Here is a 23,079-nt window from a genome sequence, read left to right as displayed (position 1 = left end):
CCCTGTGCTTAAGTAAAATTAAATTTTTCTAATGCAGACAGTTGGTTTTGTATTCTTCTGGATTTTTTTTCCCTAGTGGGAAGAGAAATGAATCACACAGAAAGAATATAATGTCTGTGAACTGCAGTTCTCCATGGACAAAGTCCAGTCACATCTATCACTGTACATGTCATATATACAAAGATGCAACCTCTTATTTACCTCTGCCCTTACTGCAAGTCCTGTGACTGAGGGCTGGGCACTGTTTCATTATGTGCACCCAGCTTCAAAGTCAAATGACCAGACAAAAGGGAAAGAAGAAAAAGGCAGAGGGAACTGAAAACAATCTGGTGGCAAAGGGACAGAGGAGGAGCAAGTCCTGAGGCAAGTCCTGAGTCCACAACAGATTATATTGCCAAGGGATTGGCAGAAATGCTTCAGCCCTACTCTAAAAACCTATCTGGCAATGGGCCTGGAGTCTATGTGGCTTTGAACCTGAAGCTGTGGTCAGGTCACTGATGTCAGTTGTGGGAAGAGCTGCATTGCAACCAGTCCTCTTTTTTGAGTTTCTACACCCTGATTTTGTATTTTAATATATCCAAATTATTCACTCTCTCATTGGTCATGTTTCATAGCTCTCTGTATAGAAGAAACCTAATACAGACATTTCTGGGCAAGACCCTCTATCCAAAGCTGGCCTTGAAACCTATCAGCCCTTTGTGCACATAAGTGATCAGCTGGTGTGTGAGACAGATGGTCCTCCATTACACACCTGGAAACTCTTTTCCTCTTTCCATCAGTTTTCAGCAGGCTAATGCCTGTCAGGGCTGTCCCAAGACACAATGCTGAAAACCCAAGTGGTAAAAAAAATCCTGCTCCAAACCTAAGTCCATTAGTCAATTTAACCTTGAAAGGTTTCCCATAATCTTTTAGTACATTGTTAATCTGTTCAAGCAAAACTTCAAGCAGGTTGATAAGTTGAGAATAAAGGCAGGCCTTTGAATAAATTTTTATATTAATAGGCAAGGAGGATTTCTCCCACCTCTGAACAGATGTGTACCTCCATTATTTCCAGGGGGTTAGTCCAACCTGGAAGGCCTAGCGATAAGATTGTCATGCAGCACAGAGGTCAGAAAAATAATCAGCTGCAGGAAAAAAGTGGAGACTCCAAACAGAAGTTTAATCAATATACTAAATGCAAGGAGAGAGAATGGGATAGGAAGAAGTAGAAAGGAAGAAACAGAAACAGAGGAAACTGTGGTGTGTGAGAATCAGGAATTCAGCTGTCAGTCACCACAGTGGGCAGCATGGAATGACAGCCAGGGAGTAACACACACACACTGGAGCTTAGACTGGTACAAGATAAGAAGAGCAGCACTGGAAACTCCTGAGAAGGAGTGTGGGTGTGAGGCAGGAGGTCTGTCCTTGCAGAGCAGGCCTGGAGGAAGCAATGGCAGGGAGATGAGAGCACCTTGGTCTGTCAGGGTCATCGAAATTTCAACTTCTTCAGAGAATCCACTACTATGTCTCTTAGTGTTTCTTATTAATCAAGTTAATTATTTCTAAAATAATCTCTCCAACCCATACTGCAAATACATTACCTCCCACCATCAGTGCCTAGATTAACATTTTGGGCTTGCCCATGTGATGACATGGAAGGAGCATGGGGCAGGGCAGCAGGCAGTGCTTGGCAGATGGGTGAGCTGAGGAGCACCAAGCGCACATGGCTCTGCCCATGTCCCAGAGTCTCCCACATGCTGGAAGTGTGTACAGATGATGCAGGAACATCCCACGTCTGTCTCTGGAGTTTGTGCAGGATGAGGTTGCAGGACATGACCAAGAAGAGGAGGCTCAAGAGAAACCTTACCACTCTCTTGAAACTGACTGAAAGGAGGCTGTAGCCAGATAGGGATCGGACTCTTCTCCCTGGCAACCAGTGACAGGAGGAGAGCGCATAGACTTAAACTGCCTCAGGGGAAATTTAGGTTCTACATTAGGCAGAAGTTCTTCACAGAGAGCGAGATTAGATTCAGAATGGACTGTCCAGGGAGGTGGTGGAGTCACCGGAGCTATTTAAGAAAAGACTGGATTTGGCACTTAGTGCCACGGTGTAGCTGACATGGTGGTGTTCGGTCATAGATTGGACTCAATGATACTATAGGTCTTTTCCAACCTATTTGATTCTGTGACTGTAAGGATTCGGAGCAGAGATGCTTGTAATAGAAACGCCAGGTGCCCTCTCGGTGCCGCTGCCGGGCACACCTGGCCGCTCCGCTCGCCCACCGCGGCGCCCCGCACGCCAGGGGCAGCGCCTCGCGTGTGCACGGCTCCCACGGGCGTCTCTCGGGACAGCAGGGCCGGGGCGAGCGGCGGCGGCGCTCGGACCCGCCGGTGAGCCCGCAGCGCCCGGCTATGCCCGCCGGCGCTGGGGTGCCAGCGGCACGGCAGGGCTTGGGAGCGGGCCCGGGCGAGCGCGGAGGCCCCGGCGGCCCGTGACCGGGCGCGTCAGGTGACGCGGGTCACGCCGCCTCCCCGCCCGCCCCGCCGGCAGCTGCGCCGCGCTCCGCCAGCGCCGTGCGGGGGAAGGAGGGGAGCGGCGGCGGGCGCGGCGCCAGCGCGGGACCTGCGCCCCCCGCGCCCCGAGCCTGCCGCAGGCAGAGGGGCCGGGAGCCCCGCGAGGAGCGCGGCCGGCATGAGCCAGGTGCCGAGGAAGCTGCCGGAGGAGGAAGAGGGGGACGAGGAGGAGGAAGAGGAGGAGGAGATCGTGGGCTTGGCGGGCTACGCCGACGGGGCCGAGTCCTTCTCGGACGGCGACGCGGAGAGCGGCGGCGATGAGGCGTGTGAGTGCCGCTCGCGGCGGCCGCAGCGACACCGGGGGCGGCGGGGAGCGGCGGGGCGGCGGCCGCGGGGCTGCGGGGGCGGGGGCTGGGGCTGCTCCCGGAGAGCCGAAGGGCAGCGTCGGGCTCGGAGGGGGCTGCGGAGGAGCGGGCGGCAGCGAGTGCGGGTGTGCAGTGAGGCGGGGCGGGGGCCGGGGTGAGGCCGAGACGGTGGCGGGGGACGCAGGGCCGCCGCCAGGAGATGAGGTTTGGCGGCCCGCGGATGTGGGTCAGGGAGGAGGCGAGGCTCCCCGCGGGGGTTGGGGCACGAGGGGAGCCGGGGCCAGCGGCGCGGGGAAAGACGAGGCGTCCAGAGGGAGGGCAGGCCCAAGTGGGGACGGGGCTGGGCGCTGGGAGGCCGGGCGGAGCGAGGATGCTGCGGAGATGGCCGTGGGAAGGGCCGGGACGGGGACGGGGTACTCGGTGGGTCAGAGGGTGCAGGGAGCTCTGAGGAAGGAGCGGGGCGAGGCTGACAGGTAGCAGGAAGCGTTGGGAAAGAGGGAGGAGGCAAAGGGAGTGCAGGCAAAGTGTGTGTGTGTGTGTGTGTAATTTCTCATCAGTATTCTTCCAGCCTGGGGTGAGAGTTATTAGTTATTAGAGGCTACAGCTTGATGATGTGACCCGAGTGTGCCAAGGGTGGGGGGTTGGGTGTCACGCTATAAAAGGCAGCGGCCACACGCAGCTCTGTGTCCGCGGCTGCTCCGCAGCTGCGAGTGTCAGTCCCACAGTGGCAGGCTCTGCTAAATGTCCGTCTGTCTGTGCTTGTGGGGAGCCGCCTTGCTCACCGCACGTCCGTGTCAGTATGGATGGTGATGCTGAGAAGGACGGGCTTACCAGGAAAAGCAGTCTCATTCAGTAGAAAAAGGAAATGCCAGCTCAGAGCCTGTTGCGTTCATTCAGAGCCTGAATTCATTCTTCTGAGACATATTTCACAAAGGAGCTTGAAGAACTCTCAGTATCACAGGATAAAAAAAGAAGTGCTTTTTTATAAGAGCATAATAAAAGGCCACATGCTTTAAGTCTATTTCGATATTAGCGTGCGGAACCCTTCTCCTTAAAGGCCCAGTCCTCCAGGCTGCCACGGGAGGTGCTGCACTGACTAATGTAATTTTGGGGAGTGGAGGAGGGTCAGTGCTTTGAGCATAAGCCTTCATGGTTAAAAGTTATAGGAATGTTGACTGTAAGAGCTGTAACTGAGATTAAATAAAGTCTTACTTGATCCTGCTAAAGAATTGCTTTCATTTTGATGCAAAGAGAATAAATTTTAATGTGATTCTTTAGTGCTACACTAACTTAGTATTTTCTGTAGAGAAGTAACCCATATACTGTCTTCAGACAAATTCATTTGGATATTTTTGAATAGGAATTCAAAAAATTGCTAAAAATTGCAATTGCTTCTTTACATTAACACCAGAATATTGTATTTAACAGAAAAGAACCTTTACATCTTGAGTAGCAAAAGAAGACAGTCCATGCAGGGACTCTTTTACACAGGATTAAAACAATCTGGACATTTTAACTGTCCAGCTTCCCTGGTTTTCTGTTTCATTTTGAATTCTTCAGAGAAAGAGGCAGACAGCATCTGAACTGGAAGGGCTTGGGATTTGGGTCTGTGTTTTGTATAACACTGGACTGCAGGGCAGGGGACTTTCCCCATTTTTTTGTCCTCTCTTCCTGGCTCTGTATGGCAAGTAGTCCAAAATTCAGTGTCACTGCCTCCACTTTTCCACAAAGAATGAAAAGGGCAGTATAAGAAGAACAGCTTCAATGCATGGCTGTTGGCAGTAAAGAGAGAAGCCAGGCTTAAAAGTAAAAGCATAATTTCTTCTTGTAAGTATGTAGAAGATTTCAAAACTTCAGGTTGGTTATCTCTCACCCTATACTGAGTTTGTGTCTCCAGCTTCGGTGCTGAAACCATGGCTCTTGTCTTTTGTTTACACTTAGGGTCATATTCAGAGACCTTAAAACACTTAAATTTACATAAAGCCTAGTCGTATTTTTTATAGATGCAATTTAAAAGTGTTTAGATGCAGGAAAGCTCTCTGCAGAGTGTCCCAAGGAAGTGGCTTTAAGGCATACCCCTGCAGAGTGCTACACTTGTGGAAGCATGGAACCTGGTCTTCTGGAACAGACACTTCTGAGTTTTTTCTGTAGTCACAAGAATTTCTTTCCACCAGGTGTTTCTGCAATGTCTGTGAACCCCCAGTAGCTGAACACCCTTCTCCATTGCATACAAGCTTTTTCTCTTAACTCTTTAGTCTCAGGCCATCTGTTAGCGTTGAAGATGTTCAGTGCCTGTGTTTTGTAAGGGCATTGTCTTGACAGCAGTCCAAAGTGCTGCAAATACCACAGTCACAGCAGTACTGGAAATGCTACAGGAATAATGGGTTGAAGGTAAGAGTAGAAAGTTTGGAACTGCTACCTCTCCTTTACACAGAAATGGTTAAAACTTAATATAAATGAATTAGTGGGGAAAAAAAATCATCATTAGCTGTATTAGTTCAAAACTAGATTCAGAGGCTTGCTACCTTGCAGATGGTAACGTGAGCAAAATAATTCCTTTTGGTTTTATGTTACTTGAGCAGATGAGCTGTGATGTTTCATTTGGATGTTTGAAAGCTGGTGGGATGTACAGAACATGGCATCCCCATCCCATATGCCCACAAAGCATGGGTTGTCACCTGCTTTGACAATTAATTGCAGTTGATTTGGAACTCAGGATGGGCTTCAAAAATTGTTTTAGTTATCTCTACATATCTAATGGCATAAAGGAGATACTAAAGTATTCATTGTGTACTGGTGAGACAGGTTGGGAGTGCTGCATGCTGTTCTCAGCTCCTGGGAGCTGTGCTCTTCTGCATGTTGCAATGCGTGCAAAACGCTCCATAGGCAAGGACACAGCTGCGGTTAATGGAAGTTCTGTAAGGAATTGAGTGCTTTTCTGGGGGAAAGTGCTTTTAGGTTTGTTGAGTTAAATTTGTGAATACTTCAAAGGAATGGCCTCTAACCAGCATGGCATCTGTTCCTTATGGCTGCTTAGAAAAGTTGAAATATGAAGTTCAAATATGAAGGAATATGCATTAGAAACTGGCATTTTACAACATTTACTCTTTGCAAAAGTGAATGAAGCAGGAAACGTGTGGCATCTCACAATAGGGAAAATTATCTTTCCCGTTATAGAACAGAGAAGAGCTTAGTGTTTCTCTTGGGCATATTATGATCTCACTCAGTAACCTAGTCTGGGAAGTTGCAGTGATACATCTACTGGCATTTCTGTGGCAAATTAAAAAAGGAGTTGTCATGTACTCCTGCAGAGGAATGTGGGCAGGCAAAGCATCGTCCAATTCCTTTACATATAAGGTAATCTCTTAACTCTCTCTGAGAGGGAAGTGCTGTAGAAGCCTTGCTATCTCGTCAGGTTTGGATGATACTCTTACATTTCACTGTCTTTGAACTGGCAGGATTTCAAAAGCTAAGTAACAGTCCTACTAGCAGAAGAGTTGGTCTTCATTCTTCTCATCACTAATTCTGTTTGCAGTTGCAACTGTATTTTTTTTAGTATGGCTTTAATAGAAAGCAATTCCCTGCTATTAAGCATTACAATCAGTAGAAATCTAACAGCCTGGAATAATTTTATACCACAACGTAGAAACTCCCAAATTATTTAAAATATTTCTTCAGATATATGTGGGTTTTTAGATTGTTTCTCAAAGAAAAGGGAGTTAGGTATGTAGCTTGTCCTCTGGTTGTCTCATCAATGGTCAGAATCTTGGAAACTGCTGTCCACCTTCAACCAAGTCTGAACAAAAGACATCTCAAAGGTTATTAAGTTCCCACAAGTTTGAGGAAAACTGGCATTCAGAAGAGAGGAGAAGCTAAATGAAGAGTCCTCAGAGGGACAAGAGAGCAGTTTTGTGTGTTCACTGTGGCAGTAGCTGGCAGATGGGTGTACACTGTGTAGCCAACTGAAATGTGCTGAGCTCCAGATCAGCCACAGCGTGTCACATCTATTATTTGGAGATGTCATAAGACATACAGGAGGAAGTTGGTGTTTTTGTGGTGGGAAGAGGAAGGGGACACAAAGTACAAATCCATGGTAGATGAGACTTTGTAAGTTCAGTTGCATACAGAGCAAATGGGAGGCTTTTTATTTTTTGCAACATGCAATAAAGCCTCAACTTGAAGCCTGTTCATTACATGTTTTTATAAAGTCTTTACAAAGCTTTGAATAAATTATTTTCTCTTCTCATGGCCAGAAAGCAGAGTGAGATGGAATATACACCATTGACTCTTGCATATTGGGTTTGGTTTATTGACAAAACATAAAATATCTTTACATCATCTTAGAGCAGATGTTTATTATTCTTCTGGAGATGTGAAGTATTTTAGGCACATTTCTCCCAGCCACAGGAGTACTACCTCTGTTCAAGTTGATGGGAATTGTAGAGGAGCACGTTGAACTCAGTTTCGTACTTCGGAAATTTGTTGTGTGTAGATCAGCAGAAGTGGCCATTGCTGTGTTTATTGGATGAGATTCTTACAGAGTTACCTATCTCTGTTCTGTCTGAAAGTGTTTCCCCTGTGCACATGTTCCTGCCTGGCAGTGTTAATGTGTGATAATCGACAAGAACACAGTAAGTGGTGATACCTGCCATGGTCGTTCAATTGTATTTGAAATGGACAGGATCCCTCCGATAGTGAGTCGAGAACTTGAGTCAGTCACTGGTGACACGGACCTGCACTGAGTGGCACAACCTCTCACAAGCCAGTAGATGGTGCCAGGAGATGTTTTATGCTAACACTGCAATATCTTCAGTTTGAGAAGCCCTACTTCTCTGTCACTCAAATTTGGGAGGCACAAACAGACCTGGACACGGTTCTGTACCCTCCTGGCAGATGTACCCTGCTCCTTTGGTTCTGACAGCTGTAAATGAGGCTTCAGGCACACAAGAAGACGCAAGATGTGGTCCCCACCCCTGGGTGCAAAATGTGCTCCTAGGCAAAGGATTCCTTTAAGCTTTCCATCTTCTTTTGGCTGATAAGTCTATGTAATAAATTGGCAGGTTCAAACTGTTACTGAGATTTCTTGTTTTGGATTTTCGTATTTTGGGAGTAAAGCTGACCATGTATGCAGGGCATATTCAAGAATGATGCATGTGGATAAATGTGCAGCAGATAAGTTTTGCAATTCAAAACTTATCCCAGCAGAAAAAAGAAAAAGAAATGCAATTATGTTGTGCTATGAAGTATGATCTGAATAGTCTGTGGTGCTGTGGATAGGAGAAGGTCTACCAAACTTCACTGGATGTTTAGCCTGTTGTGTGATCAGTATTTTAAACCTGACCTCTCTGTACTGTGAGTTGTACTCTGTGGGTTTAGCACTGGCAACTCATTACTTTTTTGTGCTGTTTGTGTTTGACACTGCAGAGTCACAGAGGTGTTTCAAAGCTTTTTACATATAAGGGCAGTGCCATTTCACCTCAGCACCAAAGGACATTTCAAAGTTATAGGCCAACTAGATGCAGCAATTTAAACTGCTTTGGGTGTTTTGATTAGAGATAACCTGAAGCTAAAGTGTGTACAGGAATGAATAGCTATACATTCATGTCCTTACAGATACAACAGCATAGTTTACTGTTGGAACTACTTGATGCTGATGTAACTGCATCAGCACCAGAAAAAGTAGTGCCAGTTTCAAACTGGGGTAGGTAACACAATGAAACCTCTGTGTTCCCACGCCTTTGTTTTGCAAATAGGCAGATGATATGCTGTAATCTTATTTATTAGATAACAAACCTTTACAGATTGTAACATGAATTGCTGAGCAGCGGGTGAAATCCTAAGCACCTTAGAAAAGGACTCCTCATGAGCTCAGTACTGCTTACTGCTTACTCAGTAAGCAACATAGAAGCGCTGTGTGCCTGCTGAGTTGAACTCTTCCTGTAGCTCCTTGCATTTGTGATTTCATTTATTAGTTTATTTATTGGTTGATTGATTTTAGAGAAAGGCAGCCCTCAGATAGAAAGATCATGCAGAGGTACTTCACAGAGTCTTACTCTCTTCTTCCAGCATTGTGATGTATCTATCTGCTGGAAAGAGTATTTGTTATCAGATGATACTCTTTTAAAGGAGAATATATGTGGCATAGTGTTAATTAGAGTAAAATTAGGTATTTAAAGATGTCTATGTGTGATAACAGATTTTTCACATACAAACAGAGCAGTCAAACCTTCTGCAGTTCATCTTGGAGGTGAGAAGTAGATTTTCTGATAGTATACCCTAAGGGGCAAATAATTAAAGTCAAAATGCCTGTAGCACTGCTCTCTAAGCTTAAACATTGGTAACATTTGCATAAATTAATATAAAAATTTCATGAAAATAAATATCAAATGCATGTTATCTGGCAGTTACTAATTATATTGCCATAGTATATTCCTTTTCTTCTTGTGTGATTTTATTCAGTTTTGGATTTCAATGATCCCTTCAGTACTGAAGTTAAGCCAAGAATCCTACTCATGGGATTGAGAAGAAGTGGAAAATCTTCCATTCAGAAAGTTGTCTTTCACAAAATGTCGCCGAATGAGACTCTCTTCTTGGAGAGCACAAACAAGATCTGCAGAGAGGATGTTTCCAACAGCTCCTTTGTCAACTTTCAGATATGGGATTTTCCTGGGCAAATTGACTTCTTTGACCCTACGTTTGATTATGAGATGATTTTCAGAGGCACTGGAGCACTGATATTTGTTATTGATTCTCAGGTAAAAAAAGGGGCTTTAAGCTATTTTTTTCTTCCTTAAGCAATAGACAAATGGGTTGGAAAGTACAGGGTTTTTCAAAGCAAATAAATAATCTACATCACAAACACGCATTAAAAGAAGCAAATAAATAATCTACATCACAAATACACATTAAAACTTGAAGAACAGCTTGGCTATTTTTAATCTCTCCCTGCAATGTGTTTGGAAGTTAACTAATTTGTTTTAACATCTCAAGGTTCTTGCTCAGATTCATAAGTGCTGACAGCATGAGATTGGTGCACATGCTGGATGTAGGCTCAGGCTTCTACTTAAAAAACATTAAAAAAATCAAGCTGCTGTTGAGCTGTAGTACTATTTAAAAATAAGTATCATAAAATATATTTTTAAATACTTTCCTAAGTTGTAGCTCTTCTTTTTCCTTTATTAGGATGATTATATGGAAGCATTAGCTCGGCTGCATCTTACTGTGACCAGAGCCTATAAAGTGAATCCAGATATCAACTTTGAAATCTTTATCCATAAAGTGGATGGTTTATCTGATGACCATAAGATTGAAACACAGAGAGATATTCACCAGAGGGCAAATGATGACCTTGCAGATGCTGGATTGGAGAAGATTCACCTCAGGTGAGAGAAGTTCCTGTGCAGTGAATACTAAAGAGAAGAGCAGCTTATTTGACAAGTTACTATTTTCTGTCCTCTTGAACTAGAAGGCAACATGCTTTTGATATATGAAGGATAATCAGAGATACTGCATTTGACCTGAGCCAAAGTATCCTATTTCTGATTGCTGTCTAGAAGGGAAAGATGGAGAGCTGCTTAATAACACGTGACAAACATGCCAGAATACTATCAGGTTTTGCTGCAGTTGCTGTCTTGAAATAAGTTGGCTTGGACAGTGACAACAACCAGTAGAGTTCCAGGCCATGGAGTGTATGTGCCACCACATCACTTTTGCCTCCTTTGAAAGCTCTGTGCCACATGGTCCCCTCCCAGTCACTCATCTTCACTGCTGCAGCCTGCTTGGAGCCACTTGGGAAAACCTGTGCTGTAGCTTTGCTGTGTGTCTTCTGGTAAAATGGATTACTGTAGCAAATGGTGACAAGTAGAGGACTTTGCAGGCTGGGAACCAGAGGACATCAAGTTGTCATGGCTTTCTGAGCCTTTAAAGCCAAATACAAATATATTAAAAAGAGAGGCCTGCTCCATGAACATGCCAGCTCTTTAGAGCTCTTAACTACTCAACTGCATCACTGCACTGATAAATGGGTCCTCAGCTTTCAAAAAAGTAGATCACAATAGGCATACTCAGTAATACTCCTCTCCTGAAATTTGATAAATATGTTTGTAAGAATACCAGCGTGGGAGTTGCATTAAAAAGTTCTACATTGAGTTCTAGATTTCACTGTTCAGGCTGGGGTTTTTTTTAGTATAGAGATTAGGTCCTGTGTTTCAGTCATATCACAGGGGGTAATTGCATTAGTGTAGGCACTTACAGTCTGACAATATTTTATTTCACTCATATGATGAAAGGTACATCATGTTCACAGTATGTGGCTAAAAGAAAAATGTGGTGACATTTTTTTCCAGCTTTTATCTGACAAGCATATATGATCATTCTATATTTGAAGCATTTAGCAAAGTGGTACAGAAACTGATTCCACAGCTCCCAACACTGGAAAACCTGCTTAACATCTTTATTTCAGTAAGTACTTACTATGTCCTTTGTCTGTAGATCTGGCTGTGTCCAACATGCATGTTTAGATACTCTGTTCACTGCCTTCTTAGAGATCATGAACAATGTGAACTCTCAGAGAAGTTATCAGAACTTAGTTGAAATGCACCCCCATGCAGCTTGGCCTCACCTCCATGTCTATTAAACAGCATTGATGAGCTGCTGAGATACTCAGAGTATTTCCTGAGTCACATAAAGTGGGTTAGCTGCCATCACTTTTCTGCTTATAACATCAGTCTGAATGTTGCAAAAGCCTGTGCTGCATGTATATGTTGAAGCTGCACCTAAACCTTGTATGAATAAATATTTAAAGGAACGTCATCTAGTCTGACCTCATATGGGGAGCTGTCTATAGTGCTTCCCAGAATTAATTTTATTTTGTATTGGAAAGTTTACCGAGCTTAAGAAAATCTTTTTATGTCATGAAATTTTTAGACATAGATTCCACCACAACTTTCACCGCTTCCATAGTTACTCTGAAGGCCAGTTAGGGAGTTTTGTATATCTAGTGGTTTGTTACCACTGGGGAAGAAATTGCTTGCTCCACTTTTCCTGTATGTCTGATCCCTTCCTTTCCTTTGTACTGGCTCTGACACTCACTTGTTCCCTCATGGAGTTACTATACCATGCACTTATGCACTATTTAATTTAGTTAAAAGCAGGTGATGGAGGAATCCAACATGCTCTTGTTCTGACACAAGGTAAGAGATGGAAACATGGGCAGTGAGTGAAGGGGAGCACAGGGAGTAATTTGTGAAAAGGGAAAACTCCCTATTTTAGTGGTCGTTATATCAGGTCATAGTGGCTCTGAGAACTGCACGCTTTCTCACAATATTCTAATTTTGTGCTTAGCATCTAGCACTAATTTCTGAAGCTTCAATTTCCAAGCAAGATACTTTGTTGTGTCTTCTTGTGATTTTGACTTAAGAAATTATTTAATATAATTCAACAGCTTGTAAGATAAAATTAGACTTCATGGTTTCTCAGTGTGGAAATGGAGAGAGATAAAAATTGGATGTGACACGGAAAGCTAGGAATAGAGGAAGGTCATTCCAAAACTTATTCTCTTCCTATTAAACAGCACATTTATACGGTTTCATAATGAATAGTTTGCTACAAAGATCTGTTTCTTCCAAAACAGCTGGACTGTATACCAGTTATTACCATGTAGTCTCAAAACTCCATGGCAAAAAGGTAATGAAGAAATTATGACAACAGTTCTAGAGCAATTAGATAGTTGTTTTGGCACACAGTCTTTCAGAGAAAGCTGGCTGAATAATAGTCATCCCTGTGCCAGAGTCACTCCAGTCATCCTTTGTGAGTCAGATCTCTCTATGGAGTCTCCTCACTGTTCAGAGTTGGGGAAGGGTTTGTGCAGAATCTCCACATGAACTGAGCACAGGCAGCTTCCTGAATGACTGATGACGATTGCTTATGTGTCTGGAACACCCAGCTCCAATCACACCTACAATATCAGGTATAGTTTGTAAGGAAGAAAAAGTATTTCAAACAAATGGGATGTTCAGAAAAGTGAGGGAGGTGTGCTTATTTCCCTTGTTCAGTATTTTCTTTGCTCCAATTTTATTAATGACCTAGGCCCATGTGTAGCTGCATCACTATATCTTCAGTATGCTTGCTGTTTTTACGAGTTTCTTCTGTCTGCAGACAGACTCAGAATGATTATTTGCAACCACAGGAAGATTAAGCATTGTTCTCCTTCATACAATTAGTTAGGGGGTGCCTCTTTACCTTGGCAACTTAGTAACAACAAATTTTGGCATGGATTTTGGTCATGCCTTATCTCAGGAAGCCAATGTGTTGGATATCAGGGCGGGGGTGTATTCGTGTTCTACTTTTCAGTTTCAGCGCATTCACGAGGAAGTGCTTTCATTTATGCCACAGAGACTTCCAACACAAAAAGCTGACGATTACAAAAATAGATCTGTGATCACTCTTAAGTTCACAGCAGGTTTTTTCCCCAGTTTATAACGCCACAGTGTGTGAGCATGTTTGAGGAACCATCAGTGTGACAATACTGCTTCTGCATACTTTAATGTAACAGCTTGTAAGTCATTAAATAACTGGCACTAAAAATCCATGTTAATCTTATCTGACTAACACACCAGCTTCATATAGAAGGATGCCTGTTTCTTAATTACTGTGACCTTATTAACCAATCAAACTGTGTGACATGGGAAAGTCAGGTTTTGAGAGATTGTTTGGTCTGTTTTGAGGGATATTAAAAAGTATGTATTAAGACAAACAATTATTATAGTAAAAATAAAACTATGTACAGTTTTGATTATTTAATGATTTAAATTTTGTAATCTGTAAATTCAAATGTAGTGATAAAAATAATTTGTGAAATCTGCTGTGTGATGTAAGGCCTGTTTAAATAATTGTCCAAAATTCATTACTAACTGGATGTGACTGGCAATATCCTCTCTTAAGTTCTTTTGAGAGTGGATTTTTAGGGCCAAATTCTGGCTTACTTTCATACATTAAAGACAGAAAAAGATAGGCCTGCTTACCTATCCTAGGAATTGGAGGAATACTACCACTTTTACTGAACCCATTCTATTTAAGGAATAGAAACTGTCTTCTACATCATCACACCCCATATAGTTGAGAGACATGGTTTGAATTTCAAGTACCTCATGGTTTTTACCTATCCAAAATAAAATCTCATATATTCATTGCAGATTTTTTTCACAATGGCTCTCTTGATTCAGATTAACCATGGAATATTCTTACATCATTCAGAGTGCCTTTAGCACATGTTGCATCTTCTCTGCAGACTGTAGGGTTGTGTCAGAGAGAACTGGTGTTTATTCAGGCCCTCCTCTCATTTAATCAATGCCAGTCTTTCATTCAGTAAGGAACCCACCAGCTCCAGAAACAGAAACAGTTGATTTCTTATTGTCATTTTCCCTAAGCATTAACAATGTAATATCTCTTTGAATATTACTTTTAATCCACCTTTTCCTGGTTTTAATTATTTTTTATTATTGTTTCTATAATTTCTGTTTGGGTTCTTTTGTGGGCTAGGGTTAGCAGGTGGAGGGTGGAGTGTTGAGGAGTTTCCACAAGAATTCTGGGAAATCCTTTGACTTTTCGGTTACAGTTGTACTAAAAACCCTGGCAGATGAAATATTGGAAGGCATGTGGGTAAATTTAGTGGTTACTACTCCTAGCAGTCCATCCTACTGTTTCACAGAGGTTTCTGTTACCATACAAGTTCTAAAGAAGCAAATATATGCAGTTTCTCAGCAGGTCCTACCACAATGGTTCAGTTGCAATTGAAAACAAGTATAGTTTGAGTTAAGAGACCAATTTCTGCCCTTAACCAGCAGGTGTAACTGCTGGAATGGCAGAATGTCTGAAGACGTTCATGGCAAATGTTCAGAAAACTTTCTGGACTGTCACTGCAAGTACAGGCAAGCTGCAGCGCCTGGAGCTCTGAGATGAAAAAATCACTTCTCATTGTTAAATGTTATTATATTGTCACTAGCATCTTAATAATTTAAAGTGCATCTTACCTGTGGAGCTGAAATTGTTGATATGTCTCTCTTTTTGTAATACAAAACTTCGTAATTGACTTCTCATGAATGACACTGCAGGGCTCAAGTTTCAGCTTCTTCTGTCTGAAATGACTTGTATTTTCAAATACAATTTTGGCAATGAGTTACAGCTATGTACTTACATGATATTTCAAAAGAGTCTTGTAATTTATCTTATTTGACAGCATCTGTTGAACTGTGTGAGGTGCTGTCAGAATTACTATTTTAAAAATAAAATTACAGAACTCCCATATGTGGCCAGAACAACCAGCTTAAATATGCATACATTTTTGTTCTTTGTGCTCAAAGAACATAGACTCATAGAACCCTGAAGGCTGAAAGGGACCTTTAGAGATCAGCTGCTCCTCAGAGTCAGGCCAGTTACAGCAAGTTGGTTATGGCTGGGTCCAGTTCAGCTTTGTGCATTTGGAAGGATAGAAACACTTCAAACTCTCAGGTCAGCATGTTCCCAATCCTTCATCATTCTTCTGTTAATTTTTTTTTTCTTGTATCTAGTCAGAATTCCAGCCTGTGCCTTTTGGCTTCTGTCCTTCAATTTTGTAGCTCTGAGAAGAGCTTGGCTCTGGCTCTGGCTTCTCTGAACCCTTACATTAGGTATTTGTAGATAGCAATAACTCTTCTTCAGGTTGAACAAAGCCATTTCTCTGAGATTCTCCTTGTACATTCTGTGCTTCAGCCCATATATTTAAGGTATCCACAGTGTATACTTTGTTTTTAATAGTTTTTTATTACTGACTTACTGAAATAGGCTACTCAGAGAGTTTTTCCATTATGAAATACAAGAAATTCACCTCTATACCCTGTTATTACTAATGGATGTTTGCAGCCTTAGCTCTGTGTGCAGTGATGGAGGAATGACGCCTCTTTAAGGAGAAAATGCCCAAGATTCTGCTGGCCATTGTTCAATAGCATATCTAGTGTTGGAAATTTTCTTCCTATTTCAGGAAATATGGAAAGCAAGAGAGTCACTTTAGTTACTTAACTATGTGTTAAACAGTTGACTTAAAAAAGAAGGAAGAAAAAATTGAAAAGTTCTGTAACTGTACAAAAGAAGCTGAAACTATTAAAACTCGTTACGGATTTTCAGTGTGGTTTTTGGTGGTTACAGGACTACTGTGGCAGCAGTCCCAAACCCTGTTAAAATGGGAATCCCATTTCTGGAGACAATTCAGTTGGATGGAGAAAATTGCTTGTAGTCCCATATAGATGGATACTGAAGAGTATTTTGTAGCTAGTGCTCTAGCAATTCTGGGTAGTTGCCCTTTTTTCATGCTGGGACAGGTGTGCCGGTGTAATCCTTTGACGTCAGCCAGTAAGGCTGCTGTTTTCAGTTAAGAAGTACAATTATTTTTTTCCAGGAAGCAGAGGCTTATGGCAGTTTACCTTATCTACACAAAGAGTAAGAGCTAGCATTCCTGGCTAGCTTCTCAGAGCTGTGAATATGATACATCTCCAGTATGGAGAGTGTCTTAATCAGCTTGGCAGGATCACAGGAACACAGCTGTCATCATTTTAGCAAGGCCTAACATTTTAAACATGGCTTTAACTACCAGTGCTACATGAAACCTGAAGGCACCATCACAACACTGGTCTCTCTCCTGTGATCCTAGAAGGTGTTCTATGGAACCAGACGCTAGAACAGCTACAGACTGCAATGGAAAAATTTCTTAATTTCCTTGGAAATCAGTTCCTGAGCAGTACTGTCTTCTTTGTCCATCAGTGTTTTCTTCCCCTTGTTTCTATCTTCTCATATGCCCACTTAGAATAACTTTAGATTACACCTTTCTTTTATATCTGTTGCTACAATTAAAACACCAAATCTTGAACTTGGAAGATTTTTCTGCTCCCCCCTTGCCCTCCCTCATTTTCCACTGAAAAGAAATCTCTCCAGGTAGAGCAGTTTGGGAGTGTCACTTGTCATTATGTCTGCTCAGAGGCAGAAAATGTTGGAAGGTTTGTGAGCATTATGGTTTGCTACAAATACAACAGTGCTGTATGTACAGTTCTTTCAAAATGAGCTTGATTGCAATTTAATTTCTTTAGCCTAGACTTTTTGTATAACAGGCAAGTAAGGGAACAGAAAAGCTTGGGGTTAATTTGAAAACATGGATTCCACTTTATTTTTCTTTTTTTCTTCTCTTGAATAGAATTCTGGGATTGAAAAAGCATTTTTATTTGATGTAGTCAGTAAGATCTATATTGCAACAGACAGCACTCCAGTGGATATGCAAACTTACGAGCTCTGCTGTGATATGATAGATGTTGTGATTGACATTTCTTGTATATATGGGTAAGTAAATTGTGAATGTTTTCTGTAAAGCTGTGTACTGAGAATCTGAATAGCCTCAAAATTCCAGTGATGTGGATATAAACAATAATGAGAATGGGTAATTTGCCAAGACAGGGGAGGAGAAAAAGGCTGGCTTCTGAGGGGCTGATCCCTCCCAGCAACAAGCATTGCTCCCTGTTCAGTCTCTTTTGTGAGCATCTTCCTATTTCTATGCTAATAATTTTATTTGGAGGAAGAAATCAGAAGAAACCAACCTAAAATAAGAGGAAACCTCATTTTTTTTCCCTAGGGATGAAATCAACAGAGGGATGCCTCCTGTTTTAAAAAGAAGTGGGGCCATATTGAGTTTTATTTGATAGCCAGTGGCCTCTAAGAGCCGCAGAGAGTTGTTTCACTCTCATTTCAGTTCTCTGTTTGTCCTCTATTCCCTATATGACCTTTCTGGGTTTTTTTCAATTTCCCCTTTTTGTACACTAGCAAGTGGAAATATCCTGGGCCAGCATGTACATCTCCTTGCAAGTTATGTGTTCAGTGGCTGGGCCCTTGGCCAAATGTAATGCCAGCCATTCCTGGGAAAGGCAGGGGCACATTAAGAATTAGTGGACTAAGATGCTTACACTTGGAGGCCAGTGCACATCATGCTTAGAGGGTGATAGGCTGGGCTAGCTTTGCATTTGTACCACTGACAGACTTCTTGCTCTCTGGGAGAGTCTTGGTGCACACATGCAATAAACACTGGAACAATAAACTTGAATACTTAACCTGAAATCTCTGAAGTTTGTATATTCTACTGTGTGTTTCAGATTTTGGAGTCATCACTTCAGTAGCTGTGTTAGAACTTGTTTTACAGAGGTATAAAATAAAGGATGCTGATTTTTGTAAAGAGAAGGAGTCTGCTGTGTAGTTCAAAAGAGTGTGCATTTAATAATTACGTATACAACACCACTTGTGGGGCTCTTTATTTACGAAATATCATTCTGCCACTGTGCTTGTGTAGCCATTTAGCCTTTATCACCTGAGATCTGCTTGCCATTTTTTAGCTACAGATTAAAGATGATATTACAATTAATTTTTTGTCCTCTGTTCCTGGAGCATCTGTGGAACTTGCCACTTTAATATATTATTGAGACTAATTGTTCTGGGAGGTTGGTGATAACAATCCATTTAACAATATCTGTGTGTGCATTCAGGAATGAGGATAAAATTACAACGTTACAATGTACAAAAACATAATACAGTGATCATCATGACACAGCATCTGTGAATGAGAAATCTCTTTTCATAATATGATGTTGCAAAAGCAAACATCTCATGAGGAAAGTCTCATGATGTCTTAAACTATCAGTCAGCTGCTACCACTCAAGCAAGGTTACTGGGTTTGGAGTTATCAGTAGAGACCTACTGTTTTACGTGTTTATGATAAGTCATAATGTAAAGCACTGATTTAAAAAAAAGCAGCCTTGTGGGAAATGGGTGGTAACTTACTGAGGAAAAAATAAGGTTCCAGTTCAGGCACTTGGCAATCAAACCACCTGATTTCTAGCCCCAGATCTAAGGTTTGGTATGTGATGTGGTAAACAATTTAATCTCTTTGTCTTCTTAGTTTACTAGTGTGTAGTTTGAAGAAGAGTCTCCCTGAAAGATGAAAATGAAGATTTCATAAAGTTTGAGATTCTTTGGTGAGAGAACCAATGTAGCAGTACTTTTGTTAACTAATCTGGTGTCTTGTGTTTTCTTGTTTGTTTGTTTGAATACTGCTCTTTAGGCTTAAAGATGATGGCACTGGAACCCCTTATGACAAAGAATCAATGGCAATCATAAAACTGAATAATACAACTGTCCTTTATTTAAAAGAGGTGACAAAATTCCTCGCTCTTGTTTGTTTTGTCAGAGAAGAAAGCTTTGAGAGAAAAGGTATTTTCCTCTTTTCTAGTATTGCATTAATTTTCCCTTATATTAGTGAGTTAATGAATAACTGAGGTTGTCATTAGCTGATAACAGTTTCTAACTGTATCATAAATATTGAGGTAAGTACAGCTTGATAAAGCTTACATAACATTTTTAAAGGGATGAAAGTACTTGTGCAGGCATTAAGATGGGATGAAATCATAAATGTATTTGACAAACTTCTGATATGAAAGTATTTGAAAGTTTACATCCAATGCAGAAAAGCTTCCACCTGCAGCTGTAGACTGTGTTAGTTTATATTGACTGACACCGATTTGTACCTGTTGACACCAGCGTACACATTTGGAACAGCTTGCCTGCCATAACCAAGGGAAAAATTTTGAAACTGATGGATAGACTGTTCTGGCTTTTCTTATATCTGAAAGCAGGCTTTTGAAAAATTGCATATTAAGGACCTAGTCTTATTTAGGAGTGCTTTAATTTTGCAGTTAAAGTGCATAACATTTCTTTGTCATCTTTCTGGTCAAAGTCAATACTGAGCCCTTAGTTCATGACCTCTCTGCCCACTAGTATGATGTTCACTGAGCTGCTGATCTTTGTGACATGCGCTGAGACCAAAACTCAGCAGCGGAAGAGCAAGCTGTCATCTGGGCTCGTGTGGCCCATCTTGTGATAGTAATTCTCCAGTCAGTGTTGGTGTATTGTGAACACAGCACTTGTACCATGTCTGCTGGGCTGTTTGACAGCCTGGTGAGCTTTTGATAGAACTTAAACTGGTCAAATGTCTCTTCCATACCCCTACCACCTTTATTGCCTATGAATGTTGGATGCAGTTGCTTTCTGTAGAAAGCATAAGAAGTGTTATTTCTGCATGCTTACTAGCAGCACTGTTTCAGAAAGACACCATGTTGAATAAACATCCCTTAGGGTTTGTCCATAACTGTGTGAGGCCGTTGTGTCTGCATAGTTGGGACACTTGGTAGCCTTCACTTTTCTGCACTAAGGTTCTGGTATTATAATGGAGATGAGCTTTTTGTGCCTCATGAATTGCAAGTAATATTTTGTCTGAACTATAGGAAGACAGAAAACAGTTTCTGGGAAAAAAAAACAATGTGTAACATGGTGGAGTTAAACCACTTAAAAATATGCATCTCCTGTTAGGGAAACTGAAGTGGAAAATGCTGCAGTATTTAAGAAAGCTTATGGCATTAATATTAAATGAGGTCATGAGCTCAGTACCAAAATTCTAAAATTGTATTCTGGTGTTACAGAATTGTAGCGCTCAGTAAATCTTCCAATTGACTACCAATATGGCTTTACAGCTTTTCTGTGGGATTACATTCAGCCCACATGGTAATGTTATCTATTATGTAAGTATCTAATCTAACAGCATGTCTATTGTGTTACTTTTTAATTACAATGTAAGATGAAATACAGCTGGGTGAGATTTGTTAATAGTTCTATCAAGTATCCATTTCAAAGTTTATGTATTGTCAAAAAACGAACATTCTTTGATTAATAGGTGGTACTTATTTTTATCGCAGTTATTCTGTAAAACAGATTTCCAAAGTGACACCATATTTTATGAAAGATTTCAGTTTTTCTGCTAGTATACTGAGCACTTCTTCAAAGCCCTTTATTAAATTAAGGATCTGTTATCTGCCAATGAACTTCTGTTTGATTTCACTTAAAACATACCAGTATATATAGTAGCAGACATTGTATCAAGCTGTAATGCTTACTGAATTATTTGTATTTCTCAGGTGTGCTCTTGCTTAGCACAGAAAAAATTCCTGGACAGTTCACTGAATATGACCTCCAGACAGAGAGTATTTCACTAAACATAGAATATAAGCAATGTTTTCATTACCTTATTTATATGAATGTCCTTATTAATATGTAAAACATTTCTGTCTCTGTAGGATTAATAGACTACAATTTCCATTGTTTTCGAAAAGCCATACAAGAAGTATTTGAAGTAAGAATGAAAGTAGTAAGATCTCGAAAACATCAAAGCCACCTGCAAAAAAATAAAAGACCCACTCCCAATGGGACACCAAGAATGCCACTGTAACTGAGGTTTTCTGGCAATGTGGCGAGCAAAGTCTTCATGAAGTTGATGTGACTTCTGCATCTCATTGCACTGAGGGAAGAGAAGAACAAATGGGACTGATGTATTATATGAATTTTCCCTGAACGTTGAGAAAGCACTGTTTAAATATTTTTATCCAATCAGTTTTTTCATATAGTGAGCACTTTGAGCAAAATGTTGTATATATAAACATTGAGGTGAGCACTTGTAAGAATTTTCTTAATATATGCTGTAAACCTTTTTCATGCCATATTAAGAAAAAACAGCTGTGACAGAAATACTGGGTACATAATTTGCACTTTTTCTTGTTTTCCTTGTGGACTTGGACTTTGATAAACTTAGTTTTTATGGTGATTTTGATGCATGGTGTCAGGTAAAAGGTATGCTGTAGTTTATTTACCTGCTACAATCAAATTGGTTAGTAAACAATTAAGAAAACTTGGTACAATGCCTTTTTAAATTTGTGACAGCTAATACCTAACATTCATACAGATCTAATTTCATATATTTTTCAATTTGTAAACTGAAGAATAATATTGAAGTATTACAGCAATAAGCACCTTACCAGGAATCGTAACTGGTAGGTAAATATTAGCTTTTATAAAACAGGCTTTTGGCCAAATTTCATCCGGAGTTCTCCTTAACACTGGTCATGCCCTCTCTTGGGTCTGGTTTTATTATTTACCTCAGCATATACCACTAAAATACCTTTCTATAAAGATGATTGTTTTGTAAAATGGCTCTATGTTGCACTGGTATTTTTATAAGGCTTCAGAGGAGTATGTTGTATCTGTACATCTGGATTTACATTGCTAAGTTTGTGTTGAGAGCCTGCACGTGTACAGTAGGTGCAATGAAGAATCTCTATGTATTTCCACCCTGGCATTCTGATGTACTGATAAGTCATAAAGGTGTGAGCACTGGGTTCTGATTCCCTCTATCAGGGGTACATCTGTGATTGAAATCAAGACGAGACCATTAAAATGAGGACTGGACAATCTACCTGCTGTAATAATCACCGTACATCACTACTTTTTATTTTGATATTGAACATGGGCAGATGTACCACAGGATCAGCCAGGACAGCAGAGGACTCTCAAACCTAAAAAGAAGTAACACTTACTTTCCATGTTCTGTATTGAGTGTTTCTGTTTAATTAGTGATACAAAATTATAATTTCTAGATGGAAGGGAAACTCTAATTTTTACCAATTGCATGTGCAGTCTAATGGTTTTGTTGGCAGCTTTTGGGAGTGAGAAGAACTTGACCAGAATGGGAGGCAGCTTGCTGTACACCAGAAACAGGTAAGGGGAAATGTACCATATTCACAGCTGATCTGCCCCTAGCCAAAATAGCTCTGGGGGCAGGCAGGAAGATGGAACTAATGGCTTTGCCAAGAGTTGTGTGATAAGTAATGCAGTTCTAGGGGCTCAGGAAGGTGAGAAATACTGATAATAGTGAAAATCACTGATCCTGGTGCTGGTGTGAAAAACAGTGACAGTAGCTGTAGTCAAATCAGAGTGTTTAAAAAACAGAGTTCTGATTCCTTTTAGTACTGTCACCACCCATCGTCTTAGTTGAGGGCAATTCTTCTGACTAGCCCCTCAGTTAAAGTAATGCCAAGTTTTTTTCAGAGTTCACCAAAGCAGTGATGGGTAAGAGACACATTTTGGCAGCTTTCCAGTCCACAGGACTTTCATTGAAGGGCTGCTGTAATTCCTGGCCATGTGTTTGTCTTTCATTTTTTTGAGATTCCCCCACTGGGTCACAATCTCTGTCCTCCCTCTGCCCCACTGGGTGTAGGTGGCTATGTGGGACTAAGAACACCTACCAGGCTGGGCCAGATTTTTTTGTTGTTGT

At 41.2% G+C, this 23,079-nt stretch overlaps 2 protein-coding genes across 2 annotated transcripts in view; one reads left to right on the top strand and one right to left on the bottom strand.

Annotated features, from left to right (window-relative positions):
* The window catches only part of ANKRD6 (ankyrin repeat domain 6), a 93,405-nt gene extending 89,587 nt beyond the window's left edge, over nucleotides 1–3,818 (bottom strand). The window contains exon 1 of the mRNA XM_030945991.1: nucleotides 3,690–3,818. The gene's annotated coding sequence lies outside the window, so the exon portion shown is untranslated. The remainder of the gene's footprint in view (nucleotides 1–3,689) is intronic.
* RRAGD (Ras related GTP binding D) lies at nucleotides 2,568–22,357 on the top strand. The gene is made up of 7 exons (XM_030945996.1): nucleotides 2,568–2,819; nucleotides 9,318–9,613; nucleotides 10,041–10,240; nucleotides 11,204–11,318; nucleotides 17,077–17,219; nucleotides 18,985–19,133; nucleotides 21,050–22,357. Exons 1-7 carry the CDS (start codon nucleotides 2,672–2,674, stop codon nucleotides 21,199–21,201), a joined length of 1,203 nt encoding a protein of 400 aa, XP_030801856.1. The 5' UTR covers nucleotides 2,568–2,671; the 3' UTR covers nucleotides 21,202–22,357.
* The last annotated feature ends 722 nt before the right edge of the window (nucleotides 22,358–23,079 follow it).

The sequence above is a fragment of the Camarhynchus parvulus genome, chromosome 3, assembly GCF_901933205.1.
Source record: "Camarhynchus parvulus chromosome 3, STF_HiC, whole genome shotgun sequence".
NCBI classification, from domain to species: domain Eukaryota; kingdom Metazoa; phylum Chordata; class Aves; order Passeriformes; family Thraupidae; genus Camarhynchus; species Camarhynchus parvulus.
This window is presented reverse-complemented; position numbering and strand designations above follow the sequence as displayed.

Coding starts and splice junctions, on each gene's coding strand:
- RRAGD (XM_030945996.1), top strand. CDS start 2,672: ATGAGCCAGGTGCCGAGGAAGCTGCCGGAGGAGGAAGAGGGGGACGAG. Junction 2,820..9,317: donor GAGCGGCGGCGATGAGGCGT/GTGAGTGCCGCT, acceptor GATTTTATTCAG/TTTTGGATTTCAATGATCCC. Junction 19,134..21,049: donor AGAAAGCTTTGAGAGAAAAG/GTATTTTCCTCT, acceptor CTGTCTCTGTAG/GATTAATAGACTACAATTTC.